This window comes from Tachypleus tridentatus, chromosome 2 (genome assembly GCF_004210375.1).
Source record: "Tachypleus tridentatus isolate NWPU-2018 chromosome 2, ASM421037v1, whole genome shotgun sequence".
NCBI lineage: Eukaryota > Metazoa > Arthropoda > Merostomata > Xiphosura > Limulidae > Tachypleus > Tachypleus tridentatus.
Window position 1 is genome coordinate 142,591,990 of NC_134826.1, and position 19,542 is coordinate 142,611,531.

The 19,542-nt window shown below is 35.9% G+C and overlaps 1 protein-coding gene across 1 annotated transcript; it reads left to right on the plus strand.

Moving 5' to 3' along the window:
• Positions 1-223: 223 nt before the first annotated feature.
• LOC143245263 (uncharacterized) lies at positions 224-13,510 on the plus strand. The gene is made up of 5 exons (XM_076491420.1): positions 224-317; positions 6,324-6,359; positions 9,440-9,594; positions 10,797-10,887; positions 11,777-13,510. The coding sequence occupies exons 3-5, from the start codon at positions 9,464-9,466 to the stop codon at positions 12,470-12,472; spliced, it is 918 nt and encodes a 305-aa protein (XP_076347535.1). The 5' UTR covers positions 224-317; positions 6,324-6,359; positions 9,440-9,463; the 3' UTR covers positions 12,473-13,510.
• Positions 13,511-19,542: the final 6,032 nt, after the last annotated feature.

Here is a 19,542-nt window from a genome sequence, read left to right on the forward strand (position 1 = left end):
TACTTAGTATACAGCTTATAAAGTAACAATGTTCAGTATTCAATAAAAATCAGTTTGGATATACTGTCTCACTAAATGTCTGAATTAATGTTTCTTGAATTATGTAAGTCTTGTTAAAATGAGATTATTTGTTTTTTTCTGTCATGTTGTCAAGTTCAAATATTTATTATTACGAAATCAGAAAATATTTTTTATTTCTCCAATAGAACTCCGCGAGGGGTTCGCTCACTGTTGGTAAAGTTTATGCGGCTCTTTTGATACTAGAAAACTGGAAGTCCTCACGGTTTGGCCAGATTCCTACTGCAGGCAGCTTGGCAGTAAGTATGTGTGTTATAAGAGTAAAAGTCACGATATGTATAAATCTTCTGATTAATAGTTTTAGTAAAAGGCTTCCGTATCCAAAAAACAACCAAACTTCGAAGTGGTAATGTTTGTGTTAGCTCTTCTTTATACAAGTGTTTGTTTTTTGAATTTCGCACGAAGTTACTCGAGGGCTACTTGTGCTAACCGTCCCTAATTTAGGGAGTGTAAGACTAGAGGGAAGGCAGCTAGTCATCACCACTCACCGCCAACCCTTGAGCTTCTCTTTTTTACCAACGAATAGTGAGATTGACCATCACATAATAACGCCCCTACAGCTGAAAGGGCGAGCATATTTGGTGCGACGGGTTTCGAACCCGCGATTCTCGGATTACGAGTCAAACGCCTTAACCCACCTGGCCATGCCGGGCCTTATACAAGTGTATAACCACAAATGTTCTAAATGGTGAGTAGAAGGTGAAACAGTAATCAATTTGACAGTAGCAATAACACTATCACATTAATTTGCTTCCATTATGTTTCTAACATAACTTCTATACTTCGTCAGTATTTTATTAGTTTTCCTCTACATCTAACTGTCTAAACAAATTACTGTATAAAGTTCTAATGACCAAAATTTCATCATAAAAGAATTGTTCGTCCGCCGGGAGAACAGCTGTAAGTGTTCGGACTTACGACGCTAAAATCAAGGGTTCGAATCCCCTCGTTGGACACAGCAGATAACCCGAAGTGTCTTTGCGACAACGAAAAAACACAAACACGAAGAAATAGTTTCAGTAGCAAATGAATTTTTATACTGGATTTTTTTTGTTCTTGCTTTATCTATGGTCTGGTGTCTTGCCAAATCCAGTTTCACGATAATGCTCATTTTACAAGTTGTCACGACCTGGCACGGCCAGGTGTTTAAGCGCTCGACCCGCAATCTCAGGGTCGCGGGTCCTTTCAGCCGTGGGGACGTTATAATGTGACGGGCAATCCCACTATTCGTTGGTAAAAGAGTAGCTCAAGAGTTGGCGGTGGGTGGTGATGACTAGCTGCCTTCTCTCTAGTCTTACACTGCAAAATTAGGGACGGCTAGCGCAGATAGACTTTGTGTAGCTTTGCGCGAAATTAAAAAAACAAACAAACAAACAATAGGTTGTCACCGAAAACACTCACTGTGCGTTGTTAGGCTAAACTATTTGAATAAACACAAACACTTTTTATTGCAACCACGGGTTAAGTTTAAGATGAACTTTGTTTGTTTTTACAGCAGTGTGATCTTACACCAGTTAGCTAGATCTTGTTTTATAAGTCGAACGTCGTAAGTTGACGAAGCTCAGAACACCAACCAGTAAGCCTAATTAATATTTGTTATTACAAATCACATTAGATGCGTGGACAGATTAAGAAGAAATGTGTTAATAAAATCTACAATCTAGCTCGATTGTTACCACAACTGTTGACGTGAAGGTTTTTATTATCTCGTGATTAAATAAAACCTGCGCTACTGTTAGTTCAATTTTGGCTATTAAAATCAATTAGTTGGAAGACAAGCGGAACCAGCCAGCTTGCATTTCTGTATTGCAGAATAAGAATCTTGTATGTAAAGATTACATTGTCTTCCTTCCAAATCGGTACATTCAGGCACAAACCTAACAAGGCCTGATGTAAGGAGCGAGTCGTGAACTGGAATTCCATCGGCCTGTCAGCTGTGTGGGCGTTGTAATATGACATTCAATCCCATTTCTCGTTAGTAAAGTGTAGCGCAAGAGTTTAACAGTTGGTGGTGTTGGTTATCTGCTTTCCCTCTAGTGTAGGGATGGCGAACCTTTTTGAGAGTGTGTGTGCCCAAACTGTAGATAACATTCTAAAGTATTCTCTCGCATGGCTATAGTAACTTTAAGCAGCAGGTTATTATTTATTATTATTCTGAATCATTTTAAATGAAACAGCTTTAGGAGTTGCATGTTGTTAATAACTATAGTAATTCACAACAAATTAATGAATTAGTAACAACAATAATGGACTTTTTTAAGGAAAAATAAGGAGTCTTCTTGCTTATTTATGTTTATTGTTTTACTATTAACATAAATCATTTAGTGAAATAAATATTTTACTCTTAGTGAAACTTTTGATTTTACATGAACGATGACGTATATTTTGTATCAGGCTTGTAATTGGTTGCTTTGAGAACTATACATACAGCACTAGTTTCATCAACAAGTCTGTTCCTATAATTACAAAGTTCATCACTGAAAATAACGACTGACATAAATGTGTTCATGAAAATTCTGTTAACACTGTCATTGTGATACTTTTAAGACAGTCAACAGTCAAAATACAATTCCAGAGTTTCAGAAACTCATTTTCTGCGTTATTCTAGTCTCTCAATATTTTATAGTTCAGCTCTCAAGTCAACAAATTTTGCCTCAGAATTGAACTGCTTTGTAAATTAATCAGTTGTAACATTTCTAGATTCCAAGTTACACTGTCTGTGAATTTTGTAGTTTCTTCAAATAACCTGAACTTAATAAATCTAAAAGAAAATTCTTCAAACGTTAAACTAATGGTGCTTGAAAACTACATTTACCAGCTCTTAATGTATATTTTCCGATGAATTTCAAATTTGATGTGTTTTTTTTAGGTTTGGGAAATATTTAGAAGTGCCATTGTAAACATTTACAAATGTTCAGTTGATTTCAAAACCTTTATGTTATCAAACATAACATCGAGTGTTTTGCCAGATCCCTACAGTTTGGTGTTCAAGTCATTTAAATGTGAGGAGAAATCATTAAGAAACATCAGTTTACAAATTCATACATCAGGTAGTTCTTGACAAGTAAATTTTTCATTTGACAAAAACAGACGAATTTCATCCAATCACTCAACAAATCGTTTAAGGATAGAACTTTACTTAGCCAATGAGCATTGTCGTACATAAGTAGTTCTGCATGCAACGAATTCGTTTCTCTTAGTAAATTCTGAACTTGTTTTTTTTTTCAAAGAATGTACAGAAATAATATTGAATACCTTGGTTACAATATTCATCACTCTTTCAAACTCCTTATGGTCAGTTTTACACATAAAGCCTCCTATGTATAACACAATGAAAGCCTAGCAGTGGATGTCCACCTCCTATGTATAACACAATGAAAGCCTACCAGTGGATGTCCACCTCCTATGTATAACACAATGAAAGCCTACCAGTTGATGTCCACCTCCTATGTATAACACAATGAAAGCCTACCAGTGGATGTCCACCTCCTATGTATAACACAATGAAAGCCTACCAGTGGATGTCCACCTCCTATGTATAACACAATGAAAGCCTACCAGTGGATGTCCAACATATTTTCAAATATTTTTACAAAATCTGCTTCACTTCACCAATCATGCTGGGTGGACCATCAGTTGTCACGGGAAACTATTGTTTGAAAGGTCAACCTGTCGACTGGATAATTCGTTACCAGCCTTACATATTTGAGCCCTGTGGTATGTTCATGTAACGTTACCAAATTAATCAGTTCTTCACAGGTTTTACCTCCCTATGTAATGATGGATGGCTAACCTAGCTGATGATGTAACATCAGTGCTGTCATCAAGACATATGGAAAGGACTTTACATGAACCAGTATCAGTTTGTTAGCTGTTCTGATATGTTTGTTTCCATCTGTAGTATCCTGTCTTTTACTGTGTTTCTACTCACTGGCAATTCCTTAATGTACCGAGTTTTTCCTTTTTCTGGAAAGGAAACACATTCTAGCCATGATTCTTTAGTATACTCCCCATTAGTAAGTGGTTTTCCATGTTGAGCAATAATATTTGAAATCTCAAAACTAGCATGAACTAAGTTGAAACTACCTGAAACAGACTTCATCAAAACATTTCACTGCGTGTTATTGTTGTTGACTTCTCGAGAAATGCGTTTTTTTTCATTCTTGCCCATTCTTATCGTAAAGCCGTTTATGAACAGTTTCATGATGTCGTTTTACAAATGGAGTCCTGCACACCACTGTTTCAGGACATAATATGTATAATGCTTTATCACTCTTTATGGTCATGCCAAGTATTTCAGTCCACGATTCTTGAAAATCTCTGCTGCTGCTCTGTCCATTTGAACGTTTTTGTTTCCTTGCTGGTTGAACTGACGTTCTGACAAGCTGAACAGGGTAAATCTCAACAATGAACATAAATATGATAATTTAACCTGCCATAACAAAACAGCAGGTGAAAATTTATGCCATTGATATAAGAATAAATCTATAATTAACTAACTCATCAAAAATATATGCACGCCACGCCAAATAACATAATTTTAACAATATAATTCATATATTTACTGCAAGAAGATAAATACATATTTGTCGTTATTATCACTAAATATTCACTCACAAACAACAGAACAAAAAAAGACCATACCAACAGTTTACTTTATTATTATTCAAATACTGATGTGTACACTGAGTCTGCGAGAAATTCAAAACACCAAGACGGCGTGAGACGTCTCCTGTGAACGTTTCTCACTGCTCCCGGATCGGAAATAAATCATTCACTCCTGTATTTGACAATAATGGTAATCATTATATATATATATATATATTTATTTATTTATGGTTTAACGTTAAGGTTTAAACAATCAAAAGGCGGCACTGCATGCTGAGTGCCAGCAAAATGTTTTCGCATTCCACCTTGGGCACAGGTGCTATAGGTTCGCCATCACTGCTCTAGTGTACCATTTTAAACTTAGGGACTGCCAGCGGAGATATCCCTCAAGTAGCTTTGAGTAAAATTCAATAAACAACTAAACTAGTAGACTTAAAACTATATTACTGTAAACAGGCAGAGAGAATTCCCCGTACAACAGTAACAAGTGTAAGTGTTACCTCCCTATTAACTACAAGCATTTGACTTGTGAGCTACCGGAGTTTTGACTCCTGTTTAATTACCTCTGTAGGAACCTACATTAATTTAAGTATGTGAGTAACGTTATGAACTTCATTACACATTATTGTATAACTGTTTAACGCCACGTGTTCTCTTTACAGTTTTAACCTTTGATGGTAAAGAAAACAATTCTTTACTATACATGACCTCTATATTGTGTTAATATAACACTTCACATTCCTTAAGAAATGAACAACACAAAAGTGTTTGCTAAAACATCATGAGTTTTAAACCGAATCTTCCTTCACTTCACGGTTTTCTATAAACCACATACTATGCTATAATTTGATATCCGTTATTTAGTTTTTTACGGTTTCGACAGTTGTACTGACGCTCAACGAACTAAATATTAAAGTGGTTCGGCATGTACAGGTGGTTAAGGCACTCGACTCGTAATCCGAGAATCGCGGGTTCGAATCCCTGTCACACCAAACATGCTCGCCCTTTCAGCCGTGGGGTCGTTATAATGTTACAGTCAATCCCATTATTCGTTGGTAAAAGAGTAGCCCAAGAGTTGGCGGTTGGTGGTGATGACTAGCTGCCTTCCCTCTAGTCTTACACTGCTAAATTAGGAACGGCTAGCGCAGATAGCCCTCGAGTAGCTTCGGTGCGAAATTCTAAACAAACCAAACTAAATAAAAGTTGGAATAAGTTTTGCGAAACTGGTGTTTTCAGGACATGTAGCAGATTTTCGTGGATATTTTATCACATTTCAGGTGTATATTTTGTTGCCCAGTCTCACAGGTACTTGGTTAAAATACGCCAGGTGCTAGAAAACGCGTAATCTTCACTATTCATACCTAACTGTCTTATTGTAAAAAAAATGATTTGTTTTAAATTAATGTTAACATGTTTTTAGGAATATAATTTAATTAAAAAAAAGGAATATAAACTGTCAGTGAATTTGTTAATTATCTAATTATTTGTTTAGCTCATAATGTATATTGTCCACAGTACATGGTGTCAGTGTGTTTTAGATGCATAATATAAGTAAACTTTGTATCTACACGCTTGGTAGTGTTGTAAGAACTAAAGCTTGGTAGTTTCAACTTGTATCTATTTGTCTCTGTTTTCAGGAAGACAACCCTTCCTCTCCTACTGCAGATGAAGCGGTAGTGTAGATACTCTTTCCTTTAGTTCTTGTATTGTTTGCATGTTTGTACTCGTCTTAAACACGTGTAGGGTAGGCTAGAATCTTAGGATTTTCTCCAAACTCGCCTTACCGTAACCCCAATTACAGTATTAACGTTTTTTGATATTTTTTTTCCTTTAAACTTGCATGCATTCTAGATAAGTGAACGTATATACGATTTGTTTTTCTCTTTGCAGCTAACATCAAGTTGATTTTAAGTACAATCCCTGACAAAAATCATGTTTAATACTCAGTTAAGCACATTTCTACATATCATGTGTTGAGCAAACAGGTTTGTACTTCCACTTGGCATTACATGATTTAAAAAACAACACGCTTTCTACAATCTATCAGTCGATAAAGAACGAATTTATATTCTTTTTTTTTAATGTAAATAACACTTCTCACGTCTTTTTAGTCCTAACACAAAGAGGCTTAGTAAGATATTAATAGTCGCAACAGTTGCACGTAACTTTCCCAGAATTCCGTGTACGAAGAGAGAGGGCATTGTTGTTGATTGTGCGAATTTTGGAGCTGTAGAGCCGACTTAGGATCTGTGAAATCCCACAAACAATGATTCGCGCTGTATGTGTGTTATAAGAGTAGAAGTCAATCCCTTAGCATGGATAGCGGCTGGTAGCGCGCTGTTGATTGGCTGCCTTCCCTCTGGTCAGTAATTCAAAATTAGGAACAGCAACAGATAGGTGAGTAGCTTCGTCATGAACTTAAAACGCAAATGCTAACTAATATCACGGAAGATGGACTTCGGATGTTAGTAATGGAGTACAAAAATATAATTTCCGTTTCGAGAGTTAATCGCAATGAGGACCAACTGTTAGTTTAACAAGTTATTATCTCTTGTGCCAAAGATATTCAATATCTCTACGAGTCCTCTTAAAGTACTGAGTGTTGTATGAACTTATTAACGCGGGCGCTGCGTGCTGTTTTCGAGCGAATTACTTATATAATGCAACTCTGTTGATTGGATTATGAGACAATCAGTTCATGTTTCTATACGGCAACATATCTGGAAAAAGTACTGATAAAGTAAACATAATTACTGTATTTTTTGGGGTTCATAACGTAGACCAGGGGTTAACAACTTACGGCTTTCTATGTCTTATGTTTTTACTGAATTTCAGATTAAAATGAAACAAGACTTATTGTTGCTTTGGTTTCCGAGTCCTGGCCTTAGGCCTTATATGCCTTTCACTGATTTTTTTTTTTTTTTTCACTGTTCGTAAATTTCACAGTTTCCGGTTTCATGCGAAAATGAAGTTTTTAAGGTTAAATGAGAAAACTGCAACTGAAACATTTTTTTCTTCAAGTGACTTTCATCCCAGTCACACCAAAACATGCTCGCCCGTTCAGCCGTGGGCGTTGTAATGGTCGGGTCAATCCCACTATTCGTTGGTAAAAGAGTAGCCCAAGAGTTGGCGGTGGGTAGTGATGACTAGCTGCCTTCTCTCTAGTCTTACACTGCTAAATTAGGGACGGCTAGCGCAGATTGTGCTCGTGTAGCTTTGCGCGAAATTCAAAAACAAACGAACGACTTTCGGTTTTCCGTTACCTGACGAGAAATTCCACTGTGATGTCACACTGAACAATGGACGCTACACTACAACATATCCTCTTACACAAACTGTCAACTTGTGATTGAAATAACTTTAATGAGGAAAAATCGAGTGTTCGGCATGATTGGGAGATTTTATAATCAAAATAATACTGCATGCTAGAATATTTATGCTTCTTTGCATGAACATGTATGTATGAATGTTATATCTTAATGAAAATCCATAATTATTTATTGTTTATATTTGTAAGTTTCTACACCTTTCTCACCAATTATACGGAAGTTTAATCTCACTTTTCTATGACTAATTATTACGTGCTAACAGTGTGGCGTTTTACTGCAGATGGGAGATATGCTTCCACGGACGATATGTTTAAAATCTGTATATTTTGTTTATGGCGAATTTCCGATCATTCCGATTGTGAGGTTATAAGGATGAAAAATTCCTATAGGAAATATTCATTTGATGAGAATCTTAAAACATACACAACTAGAGGGCGAAACCTATGAAGGAAGAAGTCTTCAAAGTTATTCACGAAAGCGAAAAACGTTGCACAACAGATATTAAGCCAAACAGAACCTTCCGACCCAAGAAGCTGGACATATCTCTTGGTGACTAATCACAGATTTGAGGACTTCTCATCGAGAAGTTACGGGTGTTTTTGTGAGGAAAACAAAAAGGTCGAATAAATTATAATTACGGCAGCCATGTTAGACAACAGAACCTATGTATACAACTCCAGTGAACTTCTGCGCCGTCGTTTTACTTAAAAATCGTTTTGGAAGCTGATGTCCAGTCCAGGAGCTGCAAGTTAAGAGATGTGTGGTTGAAAACTGATAATGCCGACCCGCCATTGCAGAAACAGGTGACAACAGACGTTGGATTGTCCACCAATAGTGCAGAATCATGACCATTAGACTAAACATGATGGACAATAAAGGAAATATTTCCAAGGTCTACACGAGACCTGGAACATGGTTATTATAAAGTGCGATTACCCTTCTGTTTAAATACTTTATACCTAAGTGTAGGTACTGTGTAGAATTATTTACTAATATTATAGAAGAGATGTTTTAAACCAGGTTGGTATGCATCGACATTGAAGGTTGAAATGGTTTAGTTATTTCTCTGGATTGTAGGTTCTAGTCTTTTGCTAAAACCTGAAAGGCTGAGGAGATACGAACATAATAATGAATAGCTATAATACATATTATAAATACAATACGATATATAACTTTCCTAGTATTCTGTAGTTAACTTGGGGTTCTTAAAAGTATTAAATAGTTCTTAAATACTATAAAATGTCTTTCGTTTTAATAACTTTTAGGGTAGAATATTTAAGATTACAAGCACCAAAACCTATAGTTGGACATAAGCTCGGTAGTTTTAGTTATTGTCTTCATAAATCTAGCAACTAAAATATTTACCCAACAGTCTTTCTGTTTTTTCTTTGTCTTTGAATTATTTTGGGGTTGGTTTCCTATAGCGCCCGTCACTTTTACGGCGTTTGATGGGCGCCGTACGCAATTCAAATTCACGGGCCCCAAGCCACGAAGATTTGCATGGTAACGAACTCCATGATGACGCCGAAAAACACCTGACGCGATCTCGCCAGAACTCCTTTCAACATTCTAATCTAAGGTATGAGTGGTGTTTCTGTATATCTTAAGTTTAACTTTTGCTAATATACGTTACGGAAATGCAACTGTGATTTGTTTCGGTGTTTGAATTACAGTGCGTATTAAGAGGGTGGATAGAACATAGATATAAACAGTTACGTATTCGAACATTTTAAAACGTAAAATAAGCTACCAGAATTTCAAATGAAATCATGATTAAAAATGATATATCGTCCTTCGAGATGACGGTCCTACACTTGGAAATATTTGATTGATGTCAGTTTGGGAAAATAGTACGTAAATAGAGTATTATACACATTTCGAGAAGAGATACATTCATTCAAGACTGAACCTTTATTATCGATGTTTAGACTTTTCGAAATTCGCGTGTTCTTCTTTAAATCGTTTCATATTCGTGCGACGCTCACACTGTATAACTTTATACATGTTGTTCGTTTTGACTGTTACAACATCTCCAGTAAAGATCTAATAGAGACTAAAATCGTCCATTTTATTTATAAACTCACAGTAATTACTCTAATTAATTGCGATAGTGACAGTGTTTTTTATTACTATCGTTTTGCATAATTTTTATACCATAAGGAGCCAACAACGTCTAAGAACCGTAAGAAGTTTGGTTAACAAACTAGTGAGGTTCAGGTGATTTTCATGGTTCTATGGATGAACTCATTGCTTTCTCGTGACGGGGAGTCCGACTTGGTAAGAGTCGTTCAGTGCTTTCATTTGTGGCTGAACTACCGAACTTTTCGAGCCATATCTACCACGTGGGGGTCTCTGTTAAGAGGAGTGAAAGTAGTGGCGTAAGCACCCTCCCCGAAGGAGACCCAACCCAAAAGGGGTCCGAACGGCTTGAGAAACTTAAGAATTGCCGACAAGGGGAGAGACGTAAAACTTGACTGTTTAAGTTAAGAGTGAGTTGTACTATTCTGTTCAATTGGTCATATCAGTCAGGTAGAATCATAAATAGGGGCATAAATCTGGAGGGCCTAATTACTTTTTATGCGCGGCAAGGGGCATCTTTTGTAATGACGTCACTGTTTACAAATAAACATTGAACCAAAGTGCTACCTAATGAATCTTTAAAGATTAGCCATTTGAACGTGTTTGGTAAATGCAAGTTCGTGTGCTGTTTTACGTAATTTGGGCCTAAAAATGTTTCCAATCAGACTTTGTATTTTATGAATGTTATTAATATTATTTCAGTATTGATAAAGGAGTCAATGGGTCTGAAAAAGGCTGGCAACGTTCCTTGGGGTTCTTACGTCGTGGAAGCACTAGAAGACCCAGTGAGCAGGTCTGGTTTCAACTGAATACAGTAACAAAAGTAACATTTCTGTGCATGAACCGAGATGATAGTTATTTGCATGCTGTAACTTTGGATCATGCATTCTTTATTATCGTTGGGCATGAAATTTTATATTGTATTGTCCTGCTGCATGTTGGTATAGTTGGTCTTGTTTATGATGTACCTTTATTGGAAAGGACTTTGGTGTGTTTTTTTTTGTTATCTGTGATTTCGTGTGTAAAGTTACTGAAAGTTATTTATATCGTGGTTTGTTTGTTATTTGTTTAAAATCGAACTAAACTTGTAATCAAGATGCACGGAATTAGTTTGTAAAATATTTTAGATTCGTTATCTTTGCTCAGCTTCGCAAGTGCATCGTTATCAAAAGAACAATGGATATTATCCATTCATACTTCGATTCTTCTGTAGATTTAAAGGATAGATGGCACAAGCCAAAGATGAACGTTCAGAATGGTTAGAAAATGATAACGACGCTTTGCATATCCTCTGGTATCCCCTAGGAAACAGAGGAAAATCTTGTCAGAATATAAGCTCAAAAGTATGGTATTATGAACTTATGAAGTTAGATCTTAGTGAAGAAAACACAAAACAGTTCTCTTAAACCTTTTTTTGTTCATTTAGGTTAAGTATCTTTTCCTCTTTTCGCTGTTGTTTGTTGTCTTTTCGAAGCTTGTTTATTTTGGATGGGTTTATGGATGGGTTTTGGTGAAACGACGAGTGGGTTTTTGATATTTGAAGTGTCAATGATTATTCTTCATCTATGAATTCCTTCTGGTGATCCGGACTCATCTTTATTGTCACTTTATTACGTGGTTCAAAAACATAGTACTTTGTCTTCATTTCATAGCCAGAATAGTCATTGACTTGTGTTTTCCAGATTGCGCCAGATGATACTGTTTACCCACGATGCTCTTCATCACACGGTAGATCTGTATTCGGTAAAGTATTTCTGTCTGTGTCACCGAAAGAACCTCGAAGAAAGTCTGCAATGAAACAAGACTGTAGTACGTCTGTACAGGTTCCATCTTTAAGTTCAACCTCGAAATACCAGGCAACTCCAGCGAATTTGGAACCACCGACAACTCAAGTGTCTACTAAAAGCCCTATATCCGTGTCTTCTACACCCCTTAACTTCAGTGCTAGGGAAAGATGTAGTTTGAACGAAAGTGAAATGGAAAGTTTCAATCATACTGTTGGTAAAGCATCCTCCCATCCAACCATTCCTTTAACCTTATTACCCCACTTGAGTTCTGGTATTCAGGGTCCTCTTAAGACTAATCAAAACAAGGGGAAAATAGAACGGACTAATGATCCTGAAATTGAACAGAAATATTCTCACGTGTCCACCTGCTTGAAGGACCACGAAACGAAACCTCCTCGACTTTTGAATTTTTATACACGAGATAAACCTGTTAAATCTGTATCCTATACACGAGATAAACCTGTTAAATCTGTATCCTATACACGAGATAAACCTGTTAAATCTGTATCCATAGTTACAGACTTGGAAAATATTGCTTTGGTTTGTTCAAAGAGAGAAAAGCCGACATCAAACCAATCTGAGAATGTTTGAAAAAGAAAGAAGTGACAGCTCTTGGAATATCCATCTGAAGAACTTTGGAAGTCTACCTGTGTAAGAGCCGAGTAACTTTGAACTTGTGGTATCATGAAACTCTCGAGAAGTATCTGAGAAAATTAGAGAACTTGGGTGATGTAGAAATTTGCAAACAGACAATCATCAATCGTTTAAAGCAATCGAACACTACTGAAAAAAAAAAGTAGACATTTATGCAATGTATATATAAGTTTAGATTTACACTGATGACGTAAGTTCGTCAACATTATTTTGTGTTATTCAAGAGCTTTGTTTCCAAAACGATCAACTTGTGAGGAGCTAGAGTTAGATAAGAGTCTTTGAGATTTAACCTGGAAATAATTAGTGCAAAGCAGACAATTTCTGGAAACTTTCCATTAGTTGTTTACTTCAACTTATCAAAGTACTAAGTTGTCACACGTGGGCTTTATTGATAAATCTCTGGAAAGGTGAGGTACAGTTGCCCTATTCCTTATGCATATGGTTCCTCTATGCGGAGCTAATTTTCTACTCCCTTATCAAAAAAATTTATATTTATTATTTGTCAATACATATTTCAACCTTAATGAGGTATTCGTGTATCCCAACCAGTAGGAGGTTTTTACGGGTTCCCAATACGCCTTAAAATGATCCATCGTAGTGCATTATGGGATATTTACACATACATATATCACAAATGAATATCATTATACAAAATAAAAACATTCTAAAAATAAAGTTAGCTACTCAGTAGTGATTGAAAGATAATACATCAATAACAAACTGTTTGCACACCACCATTACGTTAAGCCTACTTTGGTATGTACTTCGCTATTTCAAGTAGCACTGAGGAGCCGTGAATTCGGCGAAACTAGCCTGTTGCTACAAGTGTGACCCCATTTTTCCTTCACTGAAATTTACGTTTCGGCGATGAAACGAAATTCACAATGTTAGCAGAATGTTACAGATGAGTTCATTGCACAGAAATAAATCCAGTTCTTTAATATCCAACGTTATTCGTACAGATGTGCAAACGAGAGGTTTTATTTTATGACGTTTCACCAGGTTAACCTGGCACCATCAGACTACTTCCATGTAATGATAAGGACTGAAGAAAAGAAGGAAAATATGAGATGACGTAACAAACAATGATACAAACCAACAATACTCTAACAAACACTTCTGTTTTAATAGAACAATATAAAGGCATATTATTACATTGAAAAATAAAGGCGAAGTCCAATCTGTCATTGACTTGCCACCTGTTGCTAAGTTACACCTGCTGATTCAAATATAAGTTGATCTGGTAAGGCCAGGTGGGTTAAGGCATTCGACTCGCAATGTTAGGGTTGCGGGTTCGTATCCCCGTCGCACCAAATATGCTTGCCCTTTCAGCCGTTGGGGGCGTTATAATGTGACGGTCAATCCCACTATTCGTTGGTAAAAGAGTAGCCCGAGAGTTGGTGGTGGGTGGTGATGACTAGCTGCCTTCCCTCTAGTCTTACACTACTAAATTAAGGACGGCTAGCACAGATAGCTCTCGTGTAGCTTTGCGCGAAATTCAAAACAAACAAACAGATTTAAATTCAGTTCCACCTTTATTCTTGATATATTTTAAGTCTGACTGGGTAATTCGCCAGGGTAATTTAATAGCACCAGTGCTGCGTATTGTTGAAATTCCAATACAAATATAGGAGTATTGGAATGAGTAAAATGCACCTTAAGACATCAAACATGATTCTTATACTCGCATTACGATACGAGTACGTTGATAGTGTATACTGAACTTAAATTACTCATCACATAAATATCAATTATATTGACATGTTCGATCTCGTAATCCACAAAGGCCGAGCATTTATTCCCTCACTTGAAGATCTGAAGTTACATATCGAACCCAAAATATCAACTGTGTAGTGTCACTCACATCTGTTGACTCATCTAGTGCTAAAGAAAAATACGAACAGTCTTTTAGTTGTTCAAACAACTAATTTTCTGTGTCTTTCGCTAACTCCAGCATTGTGTGGACAATTGTTCAACTTTATTGTAAATTATTTACTTTATAAAGAATATCATCTTTTATTTTTGAATCATAATTCTCCAACAGAGTTTCAATAACCACATTCAATGTTTCTTGTTCTAGTTCAGTATCAGAAAATGATTTGTTTTTCTGAACTAGAATCCAAGTTACTTTATAGCTTGCTAATGTAACCAGTTCTATCGATGATAAACATCTTTTTAAGCCTCCCTTTTGTTCATGAAGTTGTGCTTTCAGACAGCTAATTTCATTCATACGATTTTTCTATAAACTGGAAATTTGACATCAAATTCGTTGTGAAGATTGTTAAAGTGTTGCTTAAGGTTGTATACATTATTATTCCTAAAAACGTTATTACACAAAAGACACATTGGTTTATTATTTACTTTAATCACTACAAATTTCCACTCTCAACTTTCATTAAATTCTCGTTTCACGTTTTTCCAGTCACGTGTCATTCTCTTTTACCAGTAATGACAGAATCAGTTAAAATATCTTTATTTTCTGAGTGTTCACCATCATCTGGATTCTTTCATTTTCGAATTATCCACTTATCCATATTATGGATTAAAATCAAAATATATTTAAACACTTGAAAGCTGCACAATAAAACTGTTTGCAAGCGCATGCAAAACAACGCACACTCGATAACAAACATCTAAACAAGACTGACGTTACAAAATGGGCGGAGTCTATGGTAGTGATGAAACGTGCGACATTAGCGATGACGTGAGGCAGTGCAATTGCTGATTACCAAATTTGCGATAAAAAATAAATGATGGAAAAAAATTGATTCCTAAACTCGAGCTAACCACAATTGTGCTATCCACTAACCACGCCTAGCCAGTGGCCATGGAGTTTGCCCACACCTGGTTTAGAATGTTGACTTTCGTAAAATCAGAACAGCTGTGTGTAGACGTGTTTACATACGGGGAAAGGATATTTTAAATATTATTGTAAACAAGTTAAACTTTTTGTTTCTGTGATTTAATAATCTTGGCATTGAATTTCAAACACTGTTGCTGATGTATCATTGTTGACGTAATAATATACATTTATAACAGTTTTATAATCAGTAAATGTTAGTGGAAAAAAAAGCACAATACATTTGGTTACCTTCACCAATTTCGTTTGTTTCTTTATGACTTTGTGATTTATTATTAGGTTTACTCATGCTATTTTTCATAAACCATTATTACTGAATAGACATATTACATTGATACAAAGCTTTCAGTACAAAATTTACAGCGAAACAAACGTACTCCCGTAATAAATAAATGTATTATTCTAGAAATAAACTAACTCCTCTGTAAACAGACTTACTCACCTAAAAGTATACTCTTTTTATAAGTAAATTTACTCTGATACAAATAGGTGTACACCCCGAAAAATAAACGTATAATTTTATAATTAATTTTATTCACTTAAAAATTTACTCACCTATAAATAAACTAACTGGTATACAAGTTTACTGTACTATAAACAAACACACCCCTCTAAAAATAACCTTACGCCTTTATAAACAAATTTACTCTCAAATATGAATATATTGATACCACAAAGCTACAAATCGGACTATCTGTGCTCCGCCCACCACAGGTATCGAAACCCTATTTTAGCTCTGTTAAAGTCCGCAATATACATACGGCCGCTGTTTTTACTGACTGTTTTGCCACTGTTCGAACATCCAGCACGATTTTTTTCTGGTATCAGTCATTCCCGTCCTCAGACCTGGACGGTTGTTTTTTCAGTTGTTACGGATTACACCTGAGCAAATAACAACAAACATAAGCAACTAATAAATGATTATGATATATTGATCAGTGTCAAAGGCTTAGACGAACCTCTTGCACACTATCTGAAGGTGCTTATGGGCGTTAATTTTGCTTTAACTCGAAATAGTTATGCAAATAGTGATAATAAATAAACACAGGGTGTACTTAGAAGTCAACTCATTCCCACGCAGGATCACCTTTGTTTACTGGGAAGAGTTGACTGAGGCAATGCGTTGTCTAGTGAATAATCGCACATTAAGGTTTGGAAATGTTTATATGTTAAACAGGATGGCAAACCAGGCCTACGATGAAGTTTTCACCTGCACCTTAATTACTTCCAGGTTCGGACGTAAAAACCTTCTTGGATTTTATGTGTCAAGAAATACCTCTCAAGTTATTGTTAGTAAAGAGCTACACAATGTACTGTCTACGCTGTAGCCACAGCGGAGAATCGAACCTTGGATTTTAGGATCGTTAGTCCATAAACTTATTGCTGGTCCACTGGAGATGTATATCTCTCTCGTGAATAGAAGTTTCAGGTTTTCTCAGTAAATCTGCTACATTTTACCGTTGTTATTGGATACGTTTATACCTTGAACGGAAAGTGGTTCTCTACAGAAACCTAACTGGTGTGCCGTCATACGTTCTTTGATGAACATAGCTTAAGAAAAAACAGGAAGTTATATTCTGTCTGGTTAAAATATACACAAAAAAAAGCTTCTATTTATAATCATTGTAGAAGTCAGTGTGAAGATAACAGACCTTTCTTGTCGGTTCTCCGAGAATAACATTTTCGCTGTATCTCTTCCATTGATTTCAGAAAGCGACAGTACAGGGAATGTTGAACTAATATTGCAGTTTAAGTTCGTTTATATTTTGTCTTCTGATTGTTTCTTTATAAACGTGATAAGTAAGAGTGTTTTTATGTATTTTTATTCGATCTCTCAATTTTGTAATTTTGTTATTTCTTTTTAACTTAAATACCAATGGCTTTATCGTCGATTTATTTTAGTACTATTCAGCGACAGTCGTGACATCTGTGTATATTTTAAAACAACTGTATATTGTAAAAAGTGTTTTGAAATTACATCGTCTTACAATTATAACACTTACAATTAACTGAACCCACTTTCCTAAGTACACTTAGTCAAAATATAGTTAATTACGTAAATATGGATTAACTCGTAATTTTTGGCTCATGAATCCCTTTTATCAGATATCTGATTTTTCAGATATTAGTTTCGAAATGGTAAACACAAATCTAACTTCGATTTAAATCGAGTTAATTACATCCATCAAAAAATACATTAAATCGCTTCCCAAAACTAAGTTTAAACTGAAACAAAATCAGTCTCGAAATATTTTAACCGACCGATTTTTTATCATAAAAATAATTTAATATTATCAAATCAACGAAACAGTATGAATATAAACGTCTATCTGTAACATTAAAACGAGTGAAATTTGAAACATTATAAATGCATAATTGTATCACCGCTTATTCTTTACGTTTATTTATAGCTGAAAACTGCTTCAGGGTGTAATACTTTGCCTAATTTGTTAGTTGCAAAATTAGGCCCGGCATGGCCAGGTGGTTAATGCACTCGACTCGTAATCTGCGGGTTCGAATCCTCGTCACACCAAACATGGTCACCCTTTCAGTCATGGGGGCGTTATAATGTGACGGTCAATCCACTATTCGTTGGTGAAAGAATAGCCCAGAGTTGGCGGTGGGTGGGATGACTAGCTGCCTTCTCTAGTCTTACACTGCTAAACTAGGGACGGCTAGCGCAGATAGCCCTTGTGTATCTCTGCGCGAAATAAAGAAAACTCGCAAAATTTAGTATAATAAAATGCAAAACGTTTCTTGTGTTCGCAACTTAAAGAAAAAAAAAGGTTTCGAATTCTTTTGTATTTTTAATATATATTTTTTTTTAATTTCGCGCAAAGCTACACGAGGGCTACCTGTACTAGGCGTCCCTAATTTAGCAGTGTAAGACTAGAGGGAAGGCAGCTAGTCATCACCACCCACCGCCAATTCTTGGGCTACTCTTTTACCAACGAATAGTGGGATTGACCGTCACATTATAACTCCCCCACGGCTTACGAGTCGAACGCCTTAACCCACCTTGCCATGCCAGGCCTTGTATTTTTAATTGTATTTTTTCAGAACTATGGCCATGTACTTGAAAACAACATTAGTTTTCATTGGCAAATCTAACTGAGGGTCTAAGATATTTGTGTTAATTTTACTGAATAATCAAGTAATCTTATTGTCTCAGTGTTTGATTAAAGCTCCAAGTAGGCATGTTAAGCCTACTTATAAAGTATGAAAGTAACATATTCTGTACCTCACATCTGCACACGTTCTCAGTAAAAGCATCAGTTTTAAACTCTGTATTTATCTCGTGAATTCCTTAGCACGTTGTTTTCTCGTTTCAACCACGAGCGCTTCTGGAAACGGTTAAACACGAAGGTTCCTTGCGTATTTAAAAATACGATAAAACCGTATAGGTGTTTCTCTGCGTATCAAACGTACACCTTCACACCATACATAAAATCAACTATATTTCAGTTAACTCGCTCTGTGATGTTATAATTTCTTTAAATGTGTGTGTTTTATGTTTGTTCCTTACACCTGCGTGAATAAAGGTTCTGGTTTCTTTCATTTTTTAAATACTGCGTTTATTATGACTTTGTGTGTTAAGGAAACATCCGATGCGCATTACGTCATTTTGTTAGCCTTTCCTTGTACGTTTATTTGTTGAAACGTGAGTTCAAACTGAGTTAGCCAATACATGGCATTCTTACGCTGAATAGAGCGGAGTTGGATATCTGTATTATTGTGGTACAATGGGGACTTTATAGTTTGGGAACGTGGAATATTTGCTAATATCGAATCTATTTTTGTGTTGTATAATTGACACTCATTCAACCATCTTTGCACGTTTTGTTTGTAAACAATCTGTTTATAACACGTAACTGAATCAGTATAAACATTGCTATTAATATTAAGCATAATACACTTAGTGAGTAATAAACTTCAAAAATAACAGTTGCCTTTAAGACCATAAACACATTTGTACAATTGCAGTTTAAGGTAACCACACACCTGAATTAAACTGAATTAGGATTCGCTGTGTTACGTTCCAAAGTGCAGTTTGCAATACCCCTCGTGCATTTAAACACAAGCAAAAAAAGGTTTATTAATTAAAAGAGATATGTCGTTGAATTGTATTCATGGAAACTCTGTGTGA

Bases quoted from the DNA above. Each gene is read 5' to 3' on its own strand.
- LOC143245263 (XM_076491420.1), top strand. From the start codon at position 9,464: ATGGGCGCCGTACGCAATTCAAATTCACGGGCCCCAAGCCACGAAGAT. The intron at 9,595-10,796 runs GTATGAGTGGTG...ATATTATTTCAG, and splicing joins TTTCAACATTCTAATCTAAG to TATTGATAAAGGAGTCAATG. The intron at 10,888-11,776 runs GTCTGGTTTCAA...TGTGTTTTCCAG, and splicing joins CTAGAAGACCCAGTGAGCAG to ATTGCGCCAGATGATACTGT.